This window comes from Cherax quadricarinatus, chromosome 2, assembly GCF_038502225.1.
Source record: "Cherax quadricarinatus isolate ZL_2023a chromosome 2, ASM3850222v1, whole genome shotgun sequence".
NCBI classification, from domain to species: Eukaryota; Metazoa; Arthropoda; class Malacostraca; order Decapoda; family Parastacidae; genus Cherax; species Cherax quadricarinatus.
The window spans coordinates 81,762,055-81,785,746 of record NC_091293.1 but is presented as its reverse complement, the minus strand read 5'-3'; the positions used below and the strand labels follow the sequence as shown (position 1 = coordinate 81,785,746).

Below are 23,692 nucleotides of genomic sequence, written 5' to 3'. Positions count from 1 at the left end.
CAGAAGTCTTCGTTCATATCCTGAGAACACTTCATCCAGCCGGCTTCAGATCTTCAATGTTGGTGTCATGTATCTAAGAAAAGTTTTATGCATCAAATGGCTTGTGTAAGTGCCTGCTGGTGCGTGTCATTTAGGCCAGCACTTCTCAAAGTGGCGATCAGTGGACCCATCCACAGCGATTTACCAGGAAAGAAAGTATTACATTTTCAGAAGCTTACAATTGGTATGCCATATTGCCACACATCATACGTTCTAGGTGAATCTCACAAGCTCATAGCACAAGCAACTTGAAAGTGGTTCTTCTTCGTCTCAAGATGCCCAGGTTCAGAGGATTTCTTCACATGACCACAAGATGTTAATGTATTCGACTTAATGTATGTAAGAAACGTTCAGAAATTACCTTTCTCTCGCTTATATGGCTTACCTTTACAATAAAAACTGTTGATTTGTAGATGAATGGTTCAGAGAACCGACATGTTGATAAATTAGACACATGTGCAACTCTTGGGTATCTTTATTGAGGAAACGTTTCGCCACACAGTGGCTTCATCAGTCCATACGTAGGAGAAACTTGAAGAATAGGAAGAGAATGAGGTAATCAGTCCCTCAACCTTGAGTCGATGTGTTCAGTCCATCAATCTTGATTGACTGGACTGAACACATCGACTCAAAGTTGAGGGACTGATTACCTCATTCTCCTCCTGTTCTTCAAGTTTCTCCTACGTATGGACTGATGAAGCCACTGTGTGGCGAAACGTTTCCTCAATAAAGATACCCAAGAGTTGCACATGTGTCTAATTTATCAAAAACTGTTGAAGAGAAACAATTACTGTTTTGGCAGTGTATCGTCAGATTAAATAATTATATAATATTTATAAATCAACATTATGTTTGTCAACTCCCATTTACGTTATTTCAGAAAAAAAAAATTTTAAATGAAGAAAAAAGTTGTGAAGAGGTTGTTTTCATAAGTTTGACAAGAAGAAGACAACCACTGCCTAGATAGGCCAAAAAAAAATCAATGTGGCTCCTTTATTAAACATCTTTAGGAAACATTTAATGAATCTAGCGAAGCGTTTTGAGCTCTACCTTAGCATAAGATCCAGAAAAATTAGCCAGATGTATCTGAGACTGAATTTAGCGCACAAAATGACGGCTATAAGCATTACGGGGAAGGTAGGCAGATGGATTTTCGTGATTCTAAACACAGAGAACACAAAAAGTAGTAGTAAACAGAGCAAAATCCAGCATCAGCGAGATATAAAGCTCAGTTCCCCAAGGCACCTTCCTGGTACCTCTGCTGTTTCTCATCCTCATAGCACAGATAAAAACACCCGTCACAGTTTTGTATATTTGCAGATGACATTAAAATCAACATGAAGACACGGAAAAATTATAGGAAGACAAAAGCAGGAGTAAGCTCCAGCTGCTTAGGTATGGGAAGAACGAAGAACTCAAAAGGAACACTGTATACAAAACTCAAGAGGATTACCAATTAGAACGAAAGGAACACGTAAAAGACTTGGGAATAATTATGTCAGCTGACCTTTCTTTCAAAAAACATAAGACAAAGATCATAACAGCCAGATGGAACCAACATTTGGGTCGACGGATCATAGCAGTAGAGGACTTTGTACGTGGGTATGCTCATTTGACTCTGTAAATCAGAGCCAGCTTAACACAGAATCTACGAGTATCAAGGTTATGGTGAGCACATCCGCCAAAGGTGACTTTCATAACAAGTACACTAGCTATGTCATATCATTTTCATACACTTACCTCAATAGTGAAAAGTGAGGATATCTTAGCAGCTAAATACCATCTAGAAGGTTAAGAACTTAGTTACTCACATCCTGTCTCCTCACACAGCCCAGACAGAAGCTACAGGTTTCCGATTCTCTAGAGATAAATAATTCCACTAAGGACTAGAGGTATATCATCCATTTCACATGTCATGACAGGTCTCTGGAAATGTTCAAACGTGGCGTTAAAGTTGTGGTTTTTCTGGACTAGAGGTTTTCTAAAGAGGTCCCGTCAAGCAAGGAATATTATTTATTTATAGAATTTATTTATGGTATAGAGCCTGTGTGTATTTCAGGTCAAAATATCTTGCTACTTGAAACCAGAATTTTTTGTCTTTAAAAATCTTGTATCTTTCACCTTGTTCATTCATCAGCCAACTAGACCTATGTATTGAAAAAAATTGATTCTCTAACCCTACACTAAAATACATATTTGGTGTCTCATACCCGAAATTCAAGATTAAAAAATTTTGAGTAATAGATCTGTGCCACTAAACAAAATTATAAATTTAATTATTGCAGTGTCATCTCTTTTGTCTTACTTTTATTAAGTTGTACAGAATGGTATACATTACCGACAAGATGAAAACTGAGACACATGTGCAACATCTGGGTATCTTTATTGTAGACGTTATGCCATCCAGTAGCTTTATCAATGCTGATTCTAGGACATAATTTAAAGACAGTAGAACTATATACAAAAGATAGGTAATCAGTCCCTCAGCCTTGGTAGTCTTGAAGAATCTGGAGCACAGGCAGGAAGGCTGGCGCTTGTATACTGGCGTCAGGTGAAAAAGGGACTGAGGGACTGATTACCTCATCTTTTGCATATAGTTCTACTGTCTTCAAATTATGTCCTAGAATCTGTATAGATAAAGCCACTGGATGGCGTAACGTCAACAATAAAGATAACCAGATGTTACACATATGTCTCAGTTTACCTTTAATATATTTTTGTTGTGTCTCTACAGGATTATTGAGCACAACTGGCATGTACTTTGTGCAGATGCTGACCGAGTTTGGCAAATCTCGGTCCTACACAGCTTGGATGGGTTCTCTTGTTAATGCTTTCTTCATGCTGGGAGGTGAGTTCCTACATACATATGTCATGTCAGTTAATTAGTGTAAGACCTATGGAGGTCTTACACTATTTAATATTTTGTACACTAGTACACAGCAGGAGGTCTGCTGTGCACTAGTGTACACAGCAGACCTTTGGTTACTATATATGTATACCTAGAAATGTGGCAATTCACACGTTACATAAATGTCAAAATACACATAAGATTACAATAGGATATTTTAATATATAAAAAATATAGGCCAGTTATTTCATTTGTATTTTAATCTCCAAAAAAGTGAAATATATAGTGCATTTATATAGTAGTAATAGTACATGGTACATAATTACAAAATATAATTTGGAAAAAAAATCATGATTTTCCTGTTTTGTTCCAACTTCCTCTTACAACCTGCAATTGCTCTCTTCACTTGTTATTGCCAGTGGAGATAATATTTGGGCGCAATAACATTGTATCGTCAGTTCGAGTGTGTTTTAAATTGAATCTCTGACTGAATGTGTACCTCAAACTAGAAAAAAACAAAAACACTGAGGACAGATATGCTGAGTCTGCTAGCTCGTGACCTGCCCTAGTGACCTGCCCTCGTGACCTGCCCTCGCGACCTGCCCTCGCGACCTGCCCTGACTCCCCTGAGGCAAGGGAGAAGTGGGCAACATCATTCATGCACAAATCACAACTATGACATCACATAGGTCAATCATCAGTAACTCATCAGAACACAAGAAGAAAGGCAGATACTGAGAGAGATGGTACAAAGGCGAAAGGAGGAAAGAGAGGGGATGGAGGAGACAGACAGGAGATCCCAGACCCAGGAAGAAGATCAAATACAGCCTCCCTCACAACTTCCTATAGAAGCCCCCAACCAGGTCAACCCCAGTGCAACCAAACACTCTAAACCAAAACACCCATGCCATATCCAATGCCCCCACCCACTGCATTACAAACTCCACCCCCACAGCAACCACCCATAGTTCCTTATCAGGTCTCCCACTTCCCCAACCCCAATATACCTCCCAGACCACAGTCTTAGAAAAGTTGAAGGTGCGGTATACAAATGCAGATGGAATAACAAATAAGTATGAGTAGTGGCATGAAAGAATCAAGGAGACATCCCCAGACATAATAGCACTCGCAGAAACAAAACTCACCAGAATAATAGATTCAGTCTTTCCATCCGGATATCAAATCCTCAGGAAAGACAGAGGGAGGAGAGGGGGAGGAGGAGTTGCAATGCTCATTAAAAACCAGTGGGGTTTTGAGAAAATGGAAGGAATGGATGGCACGGGTGAAAGGGACTACTTAGTAGGAACAATCCAGTCTGAGGGACATAAGGTGATAATTGCAGTAATGTACAACCCACCACAGAACTGCAGGAGGCCAAGAGAAGAATACAATGAGAGCAACAGAGCAATGGTCGACACACTAGCCGAGGTGGCCAGGAGAGCGCACATGGGGGGAGCAAAGTTACTAGTTATGGGTGATTTCAATCACAAGGAGATTGACTGGAAAAACCTGGAGCCCCATGGGGGTCCCGAAACATGGAGAGCCAAGATGATGAATGTGGTACTGGAAAGCCTCATGCATCAACATGTTAGAGACACTACCAGAGAGAGAGAAGTGAGGATGAACCAGCAAGACTGGACCTTGTATTCACCTTGAGTAGTTCGGACATCGAGGATATCATGTATGAAAGGTCCCTGGGAGCTAGTGATCATGTGGTTCTGTGCTTCGACTACATAGTTGAGCTTCAAGTGGAGAGAGTAGCAGGAATAGGTTGGGAAAACCCAAACTACAAAAGGGGGAACTACTCAGGCATGAGAAACTTCCTGCAAGACATTCAGTGGGAGAGGGAACTGACAGGAAAACCAGTACAAGAAATGATGGACTATGTGGCAACAAAATGCAAGGAGGCAGAGGAGAGGTTTGTTCCCAAGGGAAAAGGAAATAATGGGAAGAACAGAACGAGTCCTTGGTTCACCCAAAGGTGTAGGGAGGCAAAAACTAGGTGTACTAGAGAATGGAAAAGGTACAGAAGACAGAGAACTCAGGAAAATAAAGAGATTAGCCGAAGAGCCAGAAACGAATATGCACAGATAAGAAGGGAGGCTCAGCGACAATATGAAAATGACATAGCATCGAAAGTCAAGTCTGACCCGAAGCTGTTGTATAGCCACATCAGGAGGAAAACAACAGTCAAGGACCAGGTAATCAGACTGAGGAAGGGTGATGGGGAGTTCACAAGAAATGACCGAGAGGTATGTCAGGAGCTCAACACGAGATTTAAAGAAGTATTTACAGTGGAAACCAGTAGGACTCCAGGAAATCAGAACAGGGGGGTACACCAGCAAGTGCTGGATGAGGTACATATAACCAAGGAGGAGGTGAAGAAGCTGCTATGCGAACTTGACACCTCAAAGGCAGTGGGACCAGACAACATCTCTCTGTGGGTCCTTAAAGAGGGAGCAGAGATACTGTGTGTGCCATTAACAAAGCTCTTCAACACATCAATTGAAACTGGGCAACTCCCTGAGGTATGGAAGATGGCAAATGTAGTCCCAATTTTTAAAAAGGGAGACATACATGAGGCACTAAACTACAGGCCCGTATCACTAACGTGTATAGTATGCAAAGTCATGGAGAAGATCATCAGGAGGAGAGTGGTGGAGCACCTGGAAAGAAACAAGTGTATAATTGACAACCAGCACGGCTGCAGGGAAGGAAAATCCTGTGTCACAAACCTACTGGAGTTTTATGACAAGGTGACAGAGGTAAGACAAGAGAGAGAGGCGTGGATCGACTGCATTTTTTTTGGACTGCAAGAAGGCCTTCGACACAGTTCCTCACATGAGGTTACTGCAAAAGCTAGAGGATCAGGAACACATAACAGGAAAGGCACTGCAATGGATCTGAGAATACCTGACAGGGAGGCAACAACGAGTCATGGTACGTGACGAGGTGTCAGAGTGGGCGCCTGTGACAAGCGGGGTTCCACAGGGGTCAGTCCTAGGACCTGTGCTGTTCTTGGTATATGTGAATGACATAACGGAAGGGATAGACTCAGAAGTGTCCTTGTTTGCAGATCATGTGAAGTTAATGAGAAGAATCAAATCGGATGAGGATCAGGCAGGACTACAAAGAGACCTGGACAGGCTACAAGCCTGGTCCAGCAACTGGCTCCTTCAGTTTAACCCAGCCAAATGCAAAGTCATTAAGATTGGGGAAGGGCAAAGAAGACCGCAGACACAATATAGCTTAGATGACCCAAGACTGCAAACCTCACTCAAGGAAAAAGATCTGGGGGTGAGTATAACATCGAGCATATCTCCTGAGGTGCACATCAATCAGATAACTGCTGCAGCATACTGGCGCCTGGCAAACCTACGGATAGCGTTCCGTTACCTCAGTAAGGATTCGTTCAAGACTCTGTGTACCATTTACGTCAGGCCCATACTGGAGTATGCAGCACCAGTTTGGAATCCACACTTGATCAAGCACGTCAAGAAATTAGAGAAAGTGCAAAGGTTTGCAACAAGACTAGTCCCAGAGCTAAGGGGATTGTCCTACGAAGAAAGGTTGAGGGAAATCGGCCTGACGACACTGGAGGACAGGAGGGTTAGGGGAGACATGATAACGACATATAAAATACTGCGCGGAATAGACAAGGTGGACAAAGACGGGATGTTCCAAAGATGGGACACAGACACAAGAGGTCACAATTGGAAGTTGAAGACTCAGATGAATCAAAGGGATGTTAGGAAGTATTTCTTCAGTCATAGAGTAGTCAGGCTGTGGAATAGCCTAGAAAGTGACGTAGTGGAGGCGGGAACCATACATAGTTTTAAGGCGAGGTATGATAAAGCTCATGGGGCAGAAAGAGAGAGGACCTAGTAGCCATCAGCGAAGAGGCGGGGCCAGGAGCTATGACTCGATCCCTGCAACCACAAATGGGTGAGTACGAATAGGTGAGTACACACACACACACACACACACACACACACACACACACACACACACACACACACACACACAGAAATCCTGTGTCACAAACCTTCTGGAGTTTTATGATAAAATAACAGAAGTAAGACACGAGAGAGAGGGGTGGGTTGATTGCATCTTCTTGGACTGCAAGAAGGCCTTTGACACAGTTCCTCACAAGAGATTAGTGCAGAAGCTAGAGCATCAAGCGCATATAACAGGAAGGGCACTGCAATGGATCAGAGAATACCTGACAGGGAGGCAACAACGAGTCATGGTACGTAATGATGTATCACAGTGGGCACCTGTGACGAGCGGGGTCCCACAGGGGTCGGTCCTAGGACCAGTGCTATTTTTGGTATATGTGAACGACATGATGGAAGGGTTAGACTCAGAAGTGTCCCTGTTTGCAGATGATGTGAAGTTAATGAGGAGAATTAAATCTGATGAGGACCAGGCAGGACTTCAAAGAGACCTGGACAGACTGGACACCTGGTCCAGCAAATGGCTTCTCGAATTTAATCCTGCCAAATGCAAAGTCATGAAGATAGGGGAAGGGCACAGAAGACCACAGACAGAGTATAGGCTAGGTGGCCAAAGACTGCAAACCTCACTCAAGGAGAAAGATCTTGGGGTGAGTATAACACCGAGCATGTCTCCGGAAGCACACATCAATCAGATAACTGCTGCAGCATATGGGCGCCTGGCAAACCTGAGAACAGCATTCCGACACCTTAGTAAGGAATCGTTCAAGACACTATACACCGTGTATGTCAGGCCCATACTGGAGTATGCAGCACCAGTTTGGAACCCACACTTGATAAAGCACGTCAAGAAACTAGAGAAAGTACAAAGGTTTGCCACAAGGTTAGTTCCAGAGCTAAGGGGAATGTCCTATGAAGAAAGATTAAGGGAAATCGGCCTGACGACACTGGAGGACAGGAGGGTCAGGGGAGACATGATAACGACATATAAAATACTGCGTGGAATAGACAAGGTGGACAAAGACAGGATGTTCCAGGGAGGGGACACAGAAACAAGAGGCCACAATTGGAAGTTGAAGACACAAATGAGTCAGAGAGATATTAGGAAGTATTTCTTCAGTCATAGAGTTGTAAGGCAGTGGAATAGCCTAGAAAATGACGTAGTGGAGGCAGGAACCATACACAGTTTTAAGACGAGGTTTGATAAAGCTCATGGAGCGGGGAGAGAGAGAGGGCCCAGTAGCAACCGGTGAAGAGGCGGGGCCAGGAGCTAAGACTCGACCCCTGCAACCACAAATAGGTGAGTACAAATAGGTGAGTACACACACACACACACACACACACATATTTAAAAAAGGAGTCAGAAAAGAGGCACTAAACTATAGACCTGTGTCACTGACGTGTATAGTATGCAAAGTAATGGGGAAGATTATCAGGAGGAGAGTGATGGAGCACCTGGAACGGAACAAGAGTATAAATGCCAACCAGCACGGATTTATGGATGACAAATCCTGTGTCACAAACCTACTAGAGTTTTATGATAAAGTAACAGAAGTAAGACATTAGAGGAGTGGGTAGATTGCATCTTCTTGGACTGCAAGAAGGCCTTCGACACAGTTCCTCACAGGAGATTGGTGCAGAAGCTAAAGGATCAGGCGCGTATAACAGGAAGGGAGCTGCAATGGATCGGAGAATACCTGACAGGGAAGCAACAACGAGTCGTTGTACATGATGAGGTATCGCAGTGGGCACCTGTGACGAGCGGGGTCCCACAGGGGTCGGTCCTAGGACCAGTGCTATTTCTGGAATATGTGAATGACATGATGGAAGGGTTAGACTCAGAAGTGTCCCTGTTTGCAGACGATGTAAAGTTAATGAGGAGAATTAAATCAGATGAGGATCAGGTAGGACTCCAAGGAGACCTGGACAGACTGGACACCTGGTCCAGCAACTGGCTTCTCGAATTTAACCCCGCCAAATGCAAAGTCATGAAGATCAGGGAAGGGCAAAGAAGACCGCAGACAGAGTATAGGCTAGGTGACCAAAGACTGCAAACCTCGCTCAAGGAGAAAGATCTTGGGGTGAGTATAACACCGAGCACGTCTCCGGAATCACACATCAACCAGATAACTGATGCAGCATGTTGGCACCTGGCAAACCTGAGAGTAGCGTTCCGATACCTTAGTAAAGAATCGTTCAAGACACTGTACACCGTGTACGTCAGGCCCATACTGGAGTATGCAGCACCAGTTTGGAACCCACACTTGATCAAGCACGTCAAGATATTAGAGAAAGTGCAAAGGTTTGCGACAAGGTTAGTTCCAGTGCTAAGGGGAATATCCTACGAAGAAAGGGTAAGGGAAATCGGCCTGACGACACTGGAGGACAGGAGGGTTAGGGGAGACATGATAACAACATACAAAATACTGCGTGGAATAGACAAGATGAACAAAGACAGGATGTTCCAGAGAAGGGACACAGAAAGATGGGGTCACAATTGGAAGTTGAAGACCCAGATGAGTCAAAATGATGTTAGGAAGTACTTCTTCAGTCATAGAGTAGTTAGGAAGTAGAATAGCCTAGCAAGTGAGGTAGTGGAGGCAGGAACCATATATAGCTTTAAGATGAGGTATGATAAAGCTCATGGAGCAGGGAAAGAGAGGACCTAGTAGCACTCAGTGAAGAGGCGGGGCCAGGAGCTGAGTCTCGACCTCTGCAACCACAATTAGGTGAGTACAATCAGGTAAATACACACACACACACACACACACACACACACACACACCAAGCAGGGATAACAGGGAAGGCACTACAATGGATGAGGAAATACTTATCAGGAAGACAGCAGCGAGTCAGGGTACGTGGCGAGGTGTCAGAGTGGGCGCCTGTGACCAGCGGGGTCCCACAGGGGTCAGTCCTAGGACCAGTGCTGTTTCTGGTATTTGTGAACGACATGACGGAAGGAATAGACTCCGAAGTGTCCCTGTTTGCAGATGACGTGAAGTTGATGAGAAGAATTCATTCGATCGAAGACCAGGCAGAACTACAAAGGGATCTGGACAGGCTGCAGACCTGGTCCAGCAATTGGCTCCTGGAGTTCAACCCCACCAAGTGCAAAGTCATGAAGATTGGGGAAGGGAAGAGAAGACCGCAGACGGAATACAGTCTAGGGGGCCAGAGACTACAAACCTCACTCAAGGAAAAAGATCTTGGGGTGAGTATAACACCAGGCACATCTCCTGAAGCACACATCAACCAAATAACTGCTGCAGCAGTTATTTGGTTAATAAGGAATCGTTCTTAATAAGGAATCGTTCAGGACCCTGTACACCGTGTACGTTAGGCCCATATTGGAGTATGTGGCACCAGTTTGGAACCTACACCTAGCCAAGCATGTAAAGAAACTAGAGAAAGTGCAAAGGTTTGCAATAATACTAGTCCCAGAGCTAAGAGGTATGTCCTACGAGGAGAGGTTAAGGGAAATCAACCTGACGACACTGGAGGACAGGAGAGATAGGGGGGACATGATAACGACATACAAAATACTGAGAGGAATTGACAAGGTGGACAAAGACAGGATGTTCCAGAGATGGGACACAGCAACAAGGGGACACAGTTGGAAGTTGAAGACACAGATGAATCACAGGGATGTTAGGAAGTATTTTTTCACCCACAGAGTAGTCAGGAAGTGGAATAGTTTGGGAATCAATGTAGTGGAGGCAGGATCCATACATAGCTTTAAGCAGAGGTATGATCAAGCTCACGGTTCAGGGAGAGTGACCTAGTAGCGACCAGTGAAGAGGCGGGGCCAGGAGCTTGGACTCGACCCCTGCAACCTCAACTAGGTGAGTACACAAAGAAGCAAAGAAGATCGCATAGAGAGTACACTCTAGGTGGTCAAAGATTGCGAACTTCACTCAAGGAAAAGGATCTTGGGGTGATTATAACACCGAGCACATCTCCTGAGGCGCACATCAACCAAATAACTGCTGCAGCATATGGGGGCCTAGCAAACCTAAGAATAGCATTTCAACACCTCAGTAAGAAATCGTTCAAGACTCTGTACACTGTATACGTCAAGCCTATATTGGAGTATGCAGCACCAGTTTGGAACCCACACCTGGTCAAGCATGTCAAGAAATTTGAGAAAGTGCAAAAGTTTGCAACAAGACTAGTCCCAGAGCTAAGGGGCACGTATTATGAGGAGAGGTTAAGGGAAGCCAGCCTGGTGACTCTGGAAGACTAGAGGGGGATATGATAACGACGTACAAAATACTGAGAAGAATTTAGAAGATGAACAGGAGGTAGAATGTTCCTGAGATGGGATACAGGAACTAGAAGTTGAAAATTCAGGTTGGTCATACATATCTTAGGAAGTATTTCTTCACCTTCAGGGCTGTTATGAAGTGGAACAATCTGCATAGCGATGCAGTGGAGGCAGGATCCATACATAGGTTTAAGAAAAGGTACGATAAGGCTCTTGAAGCCGGGAGAGAGTGGAGGAGGAGCTAGATGCTGGAAAACTAATGGGGCTAGACTAAATCTTCCCATGGACACAGAAGAAACGAATCGCTGCCGCCTTGAGTTAGCAACTGTAGATAATCTAGAATATTAAATCACAGACAGTGATTATACCAGACACCCAGAAAGTAGTCATGGCAGCTTACTACCACTCTTTAAGGGGCGCCAGACACCCAGAAAGTAGTCATGACAGCTTACTACCACTCTTTAAGAGGCGCCAGACACCCAGAAAGTAGTCATGGCAGCTTACTACCACTCTTTAAGGGGCGCCAGACACCCAGAAAGTAGTCATGGCAGCTCACTACCACTCTTTAAGGGGCGCCAGACACCCAGAAAGTAGTCATGGCAGCTTACTACCACTCTTTAAGGGGCGCCAGACACCCAGAAAGTAGTCATGGCAGCTTACTACCACTCTTTAAGGGGCGCCAGACACCCAGAAAGTAGTCATGGCAGCTTACTACAACTCTTTAAGGGGCGCCAGACACCCAGAAAGTAGTCATGGCAGCTTACTACCACTCTTTAAGGGGCGCCAGACACCCAGAAAGTAGTCATGGCAGCTTACTACCACTCTTTAAGGGGCGCCAGACACCCAGAAAGTAGTCATGGCAGCTTACTACCACTCTTTAAGGGGCGCCAGACACCCAGAAAGTAGTCATGGCAGCTTACTACCACTCTTTAAGGGGCGCCAGACACCCAGAAAGTAGTCATGGCAGCTTACTACCACTCTTTAAGGGGCGCCAGACACCCAGAAAGTAGTCATGGCAGCTTACTACCACTCTTTAAGGGGCGCCAGACACCCAGAAAGTAGTCATGGCAGCTTACTACCACTCTTTAAGGGGCGCCAGACACCCAGAAAGTAGTCATGGCAGCTTACTACCACTCTTTAAGGGGCGCCAGACACCCAGAAAGTAGTCATGGCAGCTTACTACCACTCTTTAAGGGGCGCCAGACACCCAGAAAGTAGTCATGGCAGCTTACTACCACTCTTTAAGGGGCGCCAGACACCCAGAAAGTAGTCATGGCAGCTTACTACCACTCTTTAAGGGGCGCCAGACACCCAGAAAGTAGTCATGGCAGCTTACTACCACTCTTTAAGGGGCGCCAGACACCCAGAAAGTAGTCATGGCAGCTTACTACCACTCTTTAAGGGGCGCCAGACACCCAGAAAGTAGTCATGGCAGCTTACTACCACTCTTTAAGGGGCGCCAGACACCCAGAAAGTAGTCATGGCAGCTTACTACCACTCTTTAAGGGGCGCCAGACACCCAGAAAGTAGTCATGGCAGCTTACTACCACTCTTTAAGGGACGCCAGACACCCAGAAAGTAGTAATGGCAGCTTACTACCACTCTTTAAGGGGCGCCAGACACCCAGAAAGTAGTCATGGCAGCTTACTACCACTCTTTAAGGGGTGCCAGACACCCAGAAAGTAGTCATGGCAGCTTACTACCACTCTTTAAGGGGTGCCAGACACCCAGAAAGTAGTCATGGCAGCTTACTACCACTTTTTAAGGGGCGCCAGACACCCAGAAAGTAGTCATGGCAGCTTACTACCACTTTTTAATGGGTGCCAGACACCCAGAAAGTAGTCATGGCAGCTTACTACCACTCTTTAAGAGGCGCCTGAGTTTCTCTGTCTTCTAATAGCATCTTCATTATTTTCACTATAATCTATCTTGTCTAAAATTACTATTGCATTTGCTTTGTCTGTTTCGTAAGGTGAAGTCCAGGATCTTTCCTTAATTCCTTAACAGATTTTTGAGGATAATTGTGTTGCACAAGTCTGAGCAAAGTTCAGGTATGGTATCAAATAGCTGCCAGACTTACGAATTGAGAAGCCAAGAAATGGAAATACTCTCGGTGGTAGGTATGAGAACAAGAGGTGTCGAAGTGATACTAGAAGTGATACTAGTCGTGTTACTAGAAGTGACACTAGAAGTGATATTAGAAGTGATACTAGAAGTGATATTAGAAGTGATACTAGAAGTGATATTAGAAGTGATACTAGAAGTGATATTAGAAGTGATACTAGAAGTGATATTAGAAGTGATACTAGAAGTGATATTAGAAGTGATACTAGAAGTGACACTTGAAGTGATATTAGAAGTGATACTAGAAGTGATACTAGAAATGATACTAGAAGGTTTTCTTCTCAAACAGTAGAAAACTTGGAATGAGTTACTAAAGGTAATAGGTGCTACAAATAATGGAAATCATAAAAGAAATGATATTATAGATTAAACACTATATCTTCATTATAGAATAATAAGAAAATATTATAACCTTTATATTATAATAATAAGGTAAAAGGACCCCAATGGAAATAAGTCACTCTGTCTGACTTTTTTGGGTTATCCCAGGTTCTCTACACATATGCTGCTATGTATGATAATTCTATGTAACTGTATTGTGTATACCTGAATAAATTTACTTACTTACTTACTTACTTAAGATGGAAGTGCAAAAACACAACTCTACGCCGGTAGAATGCAAATAGATAATAGTCAACAGGTAATCACAAACACAAATTCTAAAGCTGTAATTAATTGTTATATTATCACATCACTAATATTTTAAGATGAATGTGCTTCTATACACAATATTAATGAATAATATCATTACAATTTGCAGGTCCGATAAGCTCAATGTTCATCCAGCGCTGGGGCTGCCGTCTCTCTCTGATGTTTGGCTCTCTCTTGATGACGTTGGGATTCCTAGTCTCTGCCTTTGCAACCTCCCTCGAGATGCTCTTCGTGACCTATGGTGTTGTTGTTGGTAAGTCATTCTTCACAAGTTTAGTTGTGAACCATCACAACCTTTTCTCTTTCGCTTTGCCCTTGCTTGTTTGTTTGGCACAGTTGTGTTATACAGTACGTGTGGAATAGGCATGATAACTGAGTCACATTGTTTAAACACCCTTTTGACTTGTTGACCTTGTGACATTTGCCTCATGTTAGCTCTCGAGAAGTTTTTAATTCCAGGCAAATTATTGTTAAAGCTTAGGAGCAACTAAGGCAACTAAAGAAGGCGGTGCAGCATATTCCCCAGGGCACGCCACATCTCTCACATATTGCCCAGGGCACGCCACATCTCTCACATATTGCCCAGGGCACGCCACATCTCTCACATAGAATGAGGCACCAGCACAACCATTGTGGCACACCTGCACGTAACCACTCCTGCCTTTCTTTAATTGTTTACAGTAATTCATCAAAATTCCTGGAGTCAATAGGCGGACAGAAGACAATTAAGATGTCAACTCTTAGCTAAGACTGGAGGAAAGTGTTCTGCGCCCTTACCCACTTGGTGGTTTGATGGTGATGATGATCATCAATGATGAGGAATCTTGATGAGGTGGTGAGGATGTTGAGTTCCTCTTCAGGGGTTGTTGCTCACTTTCAGGAGAGACAAAACAGAGGGAATGTGGAGGCTGGACTCAGGTACGTATACCATTCTCTTCCTTTTCTCGCAGGCAGATGGGGGAACTAGTTCAATAATTCCTGTAAAATGCTTCATATGCGGTATATTTAATTTTCCTGATAATATATACCTGTAGGTGGCATTCAGATTCTCATATACAGTTATCATATCACAATACAATTTCTCTGAGACTCACATATTTCTTAAAATAATTCAGTGTGTTCATTTGATCACCCCATTCCGCTTAATTTTTCCCCAGGTCTGACTTCTTTGAACTTCCCAACAAAATGTACAAAACATACGCTTCCAATTTCATATTACTTTTCATAGATAAAACCCGCATATACCTTCCTTAGAGTTTGTAAATGGTTCAAGTCGGACCGAAACGTCGTGGTAAGCTCCTCTCATCTATGTGCGGGTTATTTGTGTATCATTCCAGTCACGGTATTGTGCCTTTTTTTGTTATTTAACGATAAAAGTTTATAGTGTACAATATAGGGGCTATAAAGGACTTGTTGCTTCGAAGGTGAATGATAGATTAAAGCTGCTTATTTTCTAGTGTGTTTGTAAACAGTGTGAGTGGCGGAGGTCGTCTAGACCACAAGACATCATAAGTCACTCACAGACTTCCAGCTCACTTGTATCACTGTTAAATAATTACTAGTCTTGTATAATTAGACTGTGTAATTATTAGTTCTGTGAGTCTTCGGGTTTTAAATACTTCAAAATTGGCTCTGAATAAACTTTCCTGTTGTCTGTAGAGGTGATATCATTAAATAGCTTGAAGCTAAAACAGTACACTAATACATACATACATACATACATATACACATATATATATATATATATATATATATATATATATATATATATATATATATATATATATATATATATATATATATATATATATAAAAATATATACATATATATATATATATATATATATATATATATATATATATATATATATATATATATATATATTGATAGATATATGGTATAAATTGTGGGACCTATAGCCTCGGAGAAGTGGATAAAAAGGCTTCAAGGAAGAATATTTGGATTTCTTCCTGAAGCCGTTTGAATATTCCACTTCCCCTACCACCCCATCTTTTTATTCTTTTTTACCAATAGGAATATTTTATTTCATAATATTATACAGAAGATTTAAGCGATACATTGCTGATACAAAGATGGCATATACAGTACATGAGATGTGAGAGATACATGTCTAGTATATACTGTTACATGTTTGTCACCGATTATTATAATGTAAAAATCTCATCCAGCTCCTCAGAGCTGGGGCGCGTGCCCAAAATACAGCAGGCATTACCCCTTTGAACAGCCGCACTGAGCCGCTGGAACGGAAAACTAGCTGCCCTGGGATCCCTAGTTACCCTGATGAGTCTTTTGCCTAGTTCCTTAAGGAACTTAGATGCATTCTTTCCCCATGAGCCAAGGGTCTCTGAGCCTATGGGAACAAACATATAATGATGGGCAAGTTCTCCATATTTTCTAGACTTTTGGGACTCCCTGAAGCTGGCAGCTGCCCCTCCTTCCTCCCTGGTGTATTGGAGATAGGTATCAGCCAAGGTAGATGCACATGTGTAGTCCCACACCATCTGCTTACCGTCTGTCCAGACTTGAAGGGTGATACCATCTGGACGTTTTTAGCTGTCATCAGATCTGCATAGTTGGAGTGGCTCCCTTACTGCTGGGCATCTGGCTGTTGTAAGGCTCTTCTTAATAACGTTATTAACCTCATGTCTTGCAATCTTTCTCTCGGATTTACATGTCTGAACCTCAATTATGTTGTGATCTGAGTATATTGTTTTTGATATGGTGACATTTCTTATCAGATCATCATTGTTAGTGAAGATGAGGTCTAGTGTATTCTCCATTCTAGTAGGCTCTATTATTTGCTGGTTTAAATTGAATTTTGTGCAGAGATTTAAAAGCTCATGTGAGTGTGAGTTTTCATCAGAGCTGCCTCCTGGTGTTATTACTGCAACAATATTATTTGCTATATTCCTCCATTTTAGGTGCCTTAAGTTGAAATCCCCCAGGAGCAAAATGTTGGGTGCAGGAGCTGGAAGATTTTCCAGACAGTGGTCAATTTTTAACAGCTGTTCCTGGAATTGTTGGGATGTTGCATCCGGAGGCTTGTAGACTACCACAATGACTAGGTTTTGGTTCTCGACCTTTACTGCTAAAACTTCCACTACATCATTTGAGGCATTGAGCAGTTCTGTGCAAACAAGTGACTCTGCAATGAACAGGCCAACCCCCCCCCCCCTTTTGCCTGTTCACTCTGTCACATCTGTATAGGTTGTAACCTGGGATCCACATTTCGTTGTCTAAGTGATCCTTTATGTGGGTCTCAGTGAAAGCCGCGAACATTGCCTTTGCCTCTGCAAGCAGTCCACGGATGAAAGGTATTTTGTTGTTTGTTGCTGGCTTTAGACCCTGTATATTTGCAAAGAAGAATGTCATCGGACTGGTGGTATTGTTGGTACTGGGGGGTGATCTGGATCAACCAAGGGCTGGTTGTCACCTTCAACTTTGTTAGGGTGATCTGGATCAACCAAGGGCTGGTTGTCACCTTCAACTTTGTTAGGGTGATCTGGATCAACCAAGGGCTGGTTGTCACCTTCAACTTTGTTAGGGTGATCTGGATCAACCAAGGGCTGGTTGTCACCTTCAACTTTGTTAGGGTGATCTGGATCAACCAAGGGCTGGTTGTCGTCTTCAACTTTGTTAGGGGTGAGCTGGATCAACCAAGGGCTGATAGTCATCAAAGGCTTATCATAATCTTTACTCAGTTATTTTTTTTCCTGCACTAATGCACTCCTTCCTCATTCTTCTTATTCATATTTTTGTTCATTATTCCCCCCCCCTCGTATTTATCAAGCAAAATGAATCACCCATCCCATATACACATAGAATTTTCTCTATATGCAAATCTTAATGCCTGAGTCATTGTCACTTTTCATACCAGATTCCTCACTTAAATCTCTCTAGGTAACTCACTTTCCATTACCTCAGCCTCTGATCATGTTACTGTATATAAGACCCATGAAGAAAAAGACCTTGATGCCGGAGAAGGGCTCTTGATGCAAGTGATTGGACCTATCGTCCCCTTGTATCGAACCTGATTGACGCCTATTCCCCCAGGTGCTCTAAGATCCCTACAGATTTAGTGCTTCCCCCTTAAATATAATAATAATACTTTGTATTACAGCATGTGGGATGAACTTCGCTTACTCTGGTCAAATCATCAGTCTGGCGCAGTACTTTGATAAGAGACAATCCATTGCCACTTCTTCTGCGATGATTGGCATTGGTGTTGGTATCTTTCTCTTGGTAAGACTTTCTACAGTGTTGTTGAAATTAATGGAAACCAATAACAAAAGAAAGAGATAGAATCAAGAGAATGAATTCGGTATAAAAAGTATGAGTTTGTTAGTGGGGGAAGGTGACATGACTTTGGGAAATATGAGGGGATAGGCTTCTTGGATTAAACCTGAAGAAATTATGCAAAGGCTGTTATTTCATACGTCAGGAAAATCATCATGTATATTCTTACAATAAGTTAAGATGATGGTGACCCCGTGGCCGGGTGGCTGAAGCTCTCCCTTCGCATGGCGAGGGTCTGGGTTCGAGTCCCAATGAGGGTAGAAACATTGGGCGTGTTTCTTTACACAAGTTATCTATGTTCACATCAGTAAAATAGGTACCTGGGTGTTAGTGGACTAGTGTGGGTCGCATCCTGGGACAAAACTGACCTAATTTGCGGGAAATGCTCAACATAACAAATGTACATGTACTTGTAGTAAATAAATATAATATTATTATTATTAACTATTATTATTATTATTATTATTATTATTATTATTATTATTATTATTATTACTATAATTATTATTTCAAAGGCCCTAAAATCTGGAATACCCGACCTGAGAACTCTAGAACTGCAGACACATTCATCACCTTCAAAACTACCATTAGAAAACATCTTATCTCCCTGATAAACCCCATCAACTAACTACACGAATACCACCTGGTGGTTCACACTTACACTCACTCACCCATTTGACCATAAACAGAAATATTAATCTCAATCTTAAAATAATGAATCCTGTGATACTCCAATACTGAAACTATGTACTGTGCCAAAACAAAAGCATTCACATTACTAAACTCACAAACTAGTATTTAGTCACTTAGCCATAATACCAACTTACCTCATAATTTGTAATATTTTAAAATAAAGAATTAAACTAAGTCTGCCCGAAATGCCTAGCCATGCTAGGTGTTCTAGTGGTACACTCTGTAATCATTATTTAACTACATGTAAACCACACAACAACCAAATTCTGTAAATTCAACATTGTAATCTTGATAGAGAATAAACTTTGAATTTGAAACCTCAAAAGAGAGCATTTATCTGATTCACGTTAATTTTGCAGAGTTCCTTGACAGAGTTCCTTATTCTTGAATATGGTTGGCGCGGATCTTTCATCTGGAACGCAGGTTTAAGTCTCCACATAGCGGTGTTCGGTTCTCTTGTGTTTCCCATCGAACCGATGACCCAGAATCCAGGAGATACAGTTAGCCTCCAGGAGCACCCAGACGGCAGCCAAAGCTCTATTTTAGTCAACAGAGGTTTCTCTTCTTCTAAGAGTCGCATCTTCCTCGACAAGACAATGAATGACAGGTATAGTAATCCCTGAGATATTTTATATATTTAGTTTAGGCCTATTACTGACCTGTAAAAAAAAAATTGATACTGCTGATCATAACATCATGACGCAGCAAAGATCTGCAAAAAAGGGCCCATATTTTTTTTTTTGTTTTGGCGTCTCTTAAACACTAAGTAATTATCAACTTATTGAGGAATATGGAGATAGTATGATAACCCCTGTGATATATCAAGATATCTTAGTATAAAATAAGATACCAGACATATTAAGCAAATTTCCTAAATTTTCTTGTAACAGAAATTTGACCAGTATATATAAATCCAGATGTACTTCTGTAAACTATTTTAGGGGCCTAGTTCCTAGGCCTTTTGTGTATACATATGTTCTCGCGCTACCGTCCACAGGATGGATATGGGTGCACAATAAACTAGCCACTTCGGTGGCAAAATCTAAAATCTCCTCTCTGAGCTACACTTCACTGTAATGAGGCGCAGATCGTTCGATTCAGGAGGGAGTAGGAAGACAGAGAATCGAGCCTTTAATGTAAGCGACAACTTTTGTTCAATTCGAAGAACAAGTTGGTATATCAGTGTTCCGTTATATCGGTCACTTAACCGGGTTGTCCTATACAGGAGTAAGTGATGAACTTTTAAAAGAATTTAACTATATGACAAAAAAACAAAGTCAAACGAGAAAAAATTGTATCTACATAACATTTTTAAATAATAATCATCACACCAGTGAATTAGACTGAAAAAATGAAATTTCCATCAGAAGTTCCTGACTACGTACTGACTTTACACAAACATTAATCATTAATCTATCTTATCTCAGTTTGCAAGTTCTAGGGGATCAACAACGGCAAGTTATCTAACAGCAAACAAACAGCATGGGATACCTTCTACAACGATCACCTCAGTAAGGGATACCTTCCACAACGATCACCTCAGTAAGGGATACCTTCCACAACGATCACCTCAGTAAGGGATACCTTCCACAACGATCACCTCAGTAAGGGATGCCTTCCACAACGATCACCTCAGTAAGGGATACCTTCCACAACGATCACCTCAGTAAGGGATACCTTCCACAACGATCACCTCAGTAAGGGATACCTTCCACAACGATCACCTCAGTAAGGGATACCTTCCACAACGATCACCTCAGTAAGGGATACCTTCCACAACGATCACCTCAGTAAGGGATACCTTCCACAACGATCACCTCAGTAAGGGATACCTTCCACAACAATCACCTCAGTAAGGGATACCTTCCACAACGATCACCTCAGTAAGGGATACCTTCCACAACGATCACCTCAGTAAGGGATACCTTCCACAACGATCACCTCAGTAAGGGATACCTTCCACAACGATCACCTCAGTAAGGGATACCTTCCATAACGATCACCTCAGTAAGGGATACCTTCCACAACGATCACCTCAGTAAGGGATACCTTCTACAACGATCACCTCAGTAAGGTATACCTTCCACAACGATCACCTCAGTAAGGGATACATTCCACAACGATCACCTCAGTAAGGAATATCTTCCTCAACGATCACCTCAGTAAGGGATACCTTCCACAACGATCACCTCACTACCTGGTTACCTGGAGGTTACCTGGGGGTTATTCCGAGGATCAACGCCCCCCCGGCCTGGTCCATGATCAGGCCTCCCGATGGATCAGGGCCTGATCAACTAGGCTGTTACTGCTGGCCGCACGCAGTCCGACGTACGAGCCACAGCCCGGCTGATCCGGCACTGACTTTAGGTATCTGTCCAGCTCTCTCTTGAAGGCAGCCAGGGGCTTATTGGCAATTCCCCTAATGCTTGATGGGAGGCTGTTGAACAGTTTTGGGCCCCGGACACTTAAGGTGTTTTCCCTTAGTGTACCAATGGCGCCCCTACTTTTTATTGAGGGCATTTTGCATCGCCTGCCCAGTTTTTTACTTTCGTAGGGAGTGATTTCTGTGTGCAGATTTGGGACCATTCCTTCCAAGATTTTCCAAGTGTAGATTATGATATATCTCTCCCTCCTGCGTTCCAAATTGAGTACAAGTCAAGTGCTTCCAAGCGTTCGCAGTAGTTAAGGTGCTTGACAGAACTTATACGTGCAGTAAAGGATCTCTGTACACTCTCTAGATCTGCGATTTCACCTGCTTTGAACGGAGATGTTAATGTACAGTAGTATTCCAGCCCTTTTGAACGTTCTCATTATCCATCTGGACAAGCACCTAAAGTCAGTTCCTGATCAGCCGGGCTGTGGCTCGTACGTTGGTTTGCGTGCAGCCAGCAGCAACAGCCTGGTTGACCAGGCTCTGATCCACCAGGAGGCCTGGTCACAGACCGGGCCGCGGGGGCGTTGACCCCCGGAACTCTCTCCAGGTAAACTCCAGGTAAACATCCTATCATTTTCTTTGCAATTGCGATCGCGGCACTGTTGTGATCCTTGAAAGTGAGATCCTCAGACATTACTACTCCCAGGTCCCTTACATTATTTTTCCGCTCTATTGTATGGCCAGAGTTTGTAGTATACTCTGTTCTAGTTATTATCTCCTCCAGTTTTCCATAACGGAGTAGTTGGAATTTGTCCTCATTGAACATCATATTGTTTACCCACTGGAAAAATTCGTTTATATCTTCTTGGAGGTTAACCGCGTCCTCAGCAGATGACAGCCTCATGCAGATCCTAGTATCATCCGCAAAGGATGATACGGTGCTGTGATGTATATCTCTGTCTATGTATGATATAAGGATAAGGAATAAGATGAAGGCGAGTACTGTGCCTTGTGGAACCTTCGATCACCTCAGTAAGGGATACCTTCCACAACAATCACCTCAGTAAGGGATACCTTCCACAACGATCACCTCAGTAAGGGATACCTTCCACAACGATCACCTCAGTAAGGGATACCTTCCACAACGATCACCTCAGTAAGGGATACCTTCCACAACGATCACCTCAGTAAGGGATACCTTCCACAACGATCACCTCAGTAAGGGATACCTTCCACAACGATCACCTCAGTAAGGGATACCTTCCACAACGATCACCTCAGTATGGAGCATGGACACGACCCCCGTGTCCATGCTCCCTCTCCATAGGATGGAAAAGGCTCGTGATAGGGGCTTCTTGCAGTTCTTGATGAACTCGGAGTTCCATGAGTCTGGCCCTGGGGCAGAGTGCATGGGCATGTCATTTATCGCCTGTTCGAAGTCATTTGGCGTCAGGATAACATCGGATAGGCTTGTGTTAACCAAATTCTGTGGCTTTCTCATAAAAAATTCATTTTGATCTTCGACTCTCAGTCTGGTTAGTGGCTTGCTAAAAACTGAGTCATATTGGGACTTGAGTAGCTCACTCATTTCCTTGCTGTCATCTGTGTAGTACCCATCTTGTTTAAGTAAGGACCCAATACTGGACGTTGTTCTCGACTTTGATTTGGCATAGGAGAAGAAATACTTTGGGTTTCTTTCGATTTCATTAATGGCTTTTAGTTCTTCCCGCGATTCCTGACACCTATAAGATTCCTATAGCTTGAGTTCGATGCTTGCTATTTCTCTGACCAGTGTCTCCCTACGCATTTCAGATATATTGACCTCTTTTAGCCGCTCTGTTATTCTTTTCCGTCGCCTGTAAAGGGAGCGCCTTTCTCTTTCTAATTTACATCTACTTCTCCTTTTTCTTAGAGGAATAAGCCTTGTGCATACATCGAGTGCCACCAAGTTAATCTGCTCTAGGCATAAGTTGGGGTCTGTGTTGCTTAGTATATCTTCCCAGCTTATATCAGTTAGGACTTGGTTTACTTGGTCCCACTTTATGTTTTTGTTATTAAAGTTGAATTTGGTGAATGCTCCCTCGTGACTAGTTTCATTATGTCGGTCTGGGGCTCCACGCATACATGTCTGAACCTCAATTATGTTGTGATCTGAGTATATTGTTTTTGATATGGTGACATTTCTTATCAGATCATCATTGTTAGTGAAGATGAGGTCTAGTGTATTCTTCAGTCTAGTAGGCAATATTATTTGCTGGTTTAAATTGAATTTTGTGCAGAGATTTAAAAGCTCGTGTGAGTGTGAGTTTTCATCAGTGCTGCCTCCTGGTGTTATTACTGCAACAATATTATTTGCTATATTCCTCCATTTTAGGTGCCTTAAGTTGAAATCCCCCAGGAGCAAGATGTTGGGTGCAGGAGC

The 23,692-nt window shown here is 42.8% G+C and overlaps 1 protein-coding gene across 1 annotated transcript in view; it reads left to right on the top strand.

Moving 5' to 3' along the window:
* Positions 1-23,692, top strand: part of LOC128684411 (monocarboxylate transporter 9) — a 78,527-nt gene that overhangs the window by 11,810 nt on the left and 43,025 nt on the right. Inside the window, exons 3-6 of the mRNA XM_070089745.1 lie at positions 2,774-2,887; positions 13,995-14,138; positions 18,028-18,149; positions 19,256-19,503. Coding sequence (XP_069945846.1) covers positions 2,774-2,887; positions 13,995-14,138; positions 18,028-18,149; positions 19,256-19,503 — 628 coding nt within the window. The remainder of the gene's footprint in view (positions 1-2,773; positions 2,888-13,994; positions 14,139-18,027; positions 18,150-19,255; positions 19,504-23,692) is intronic.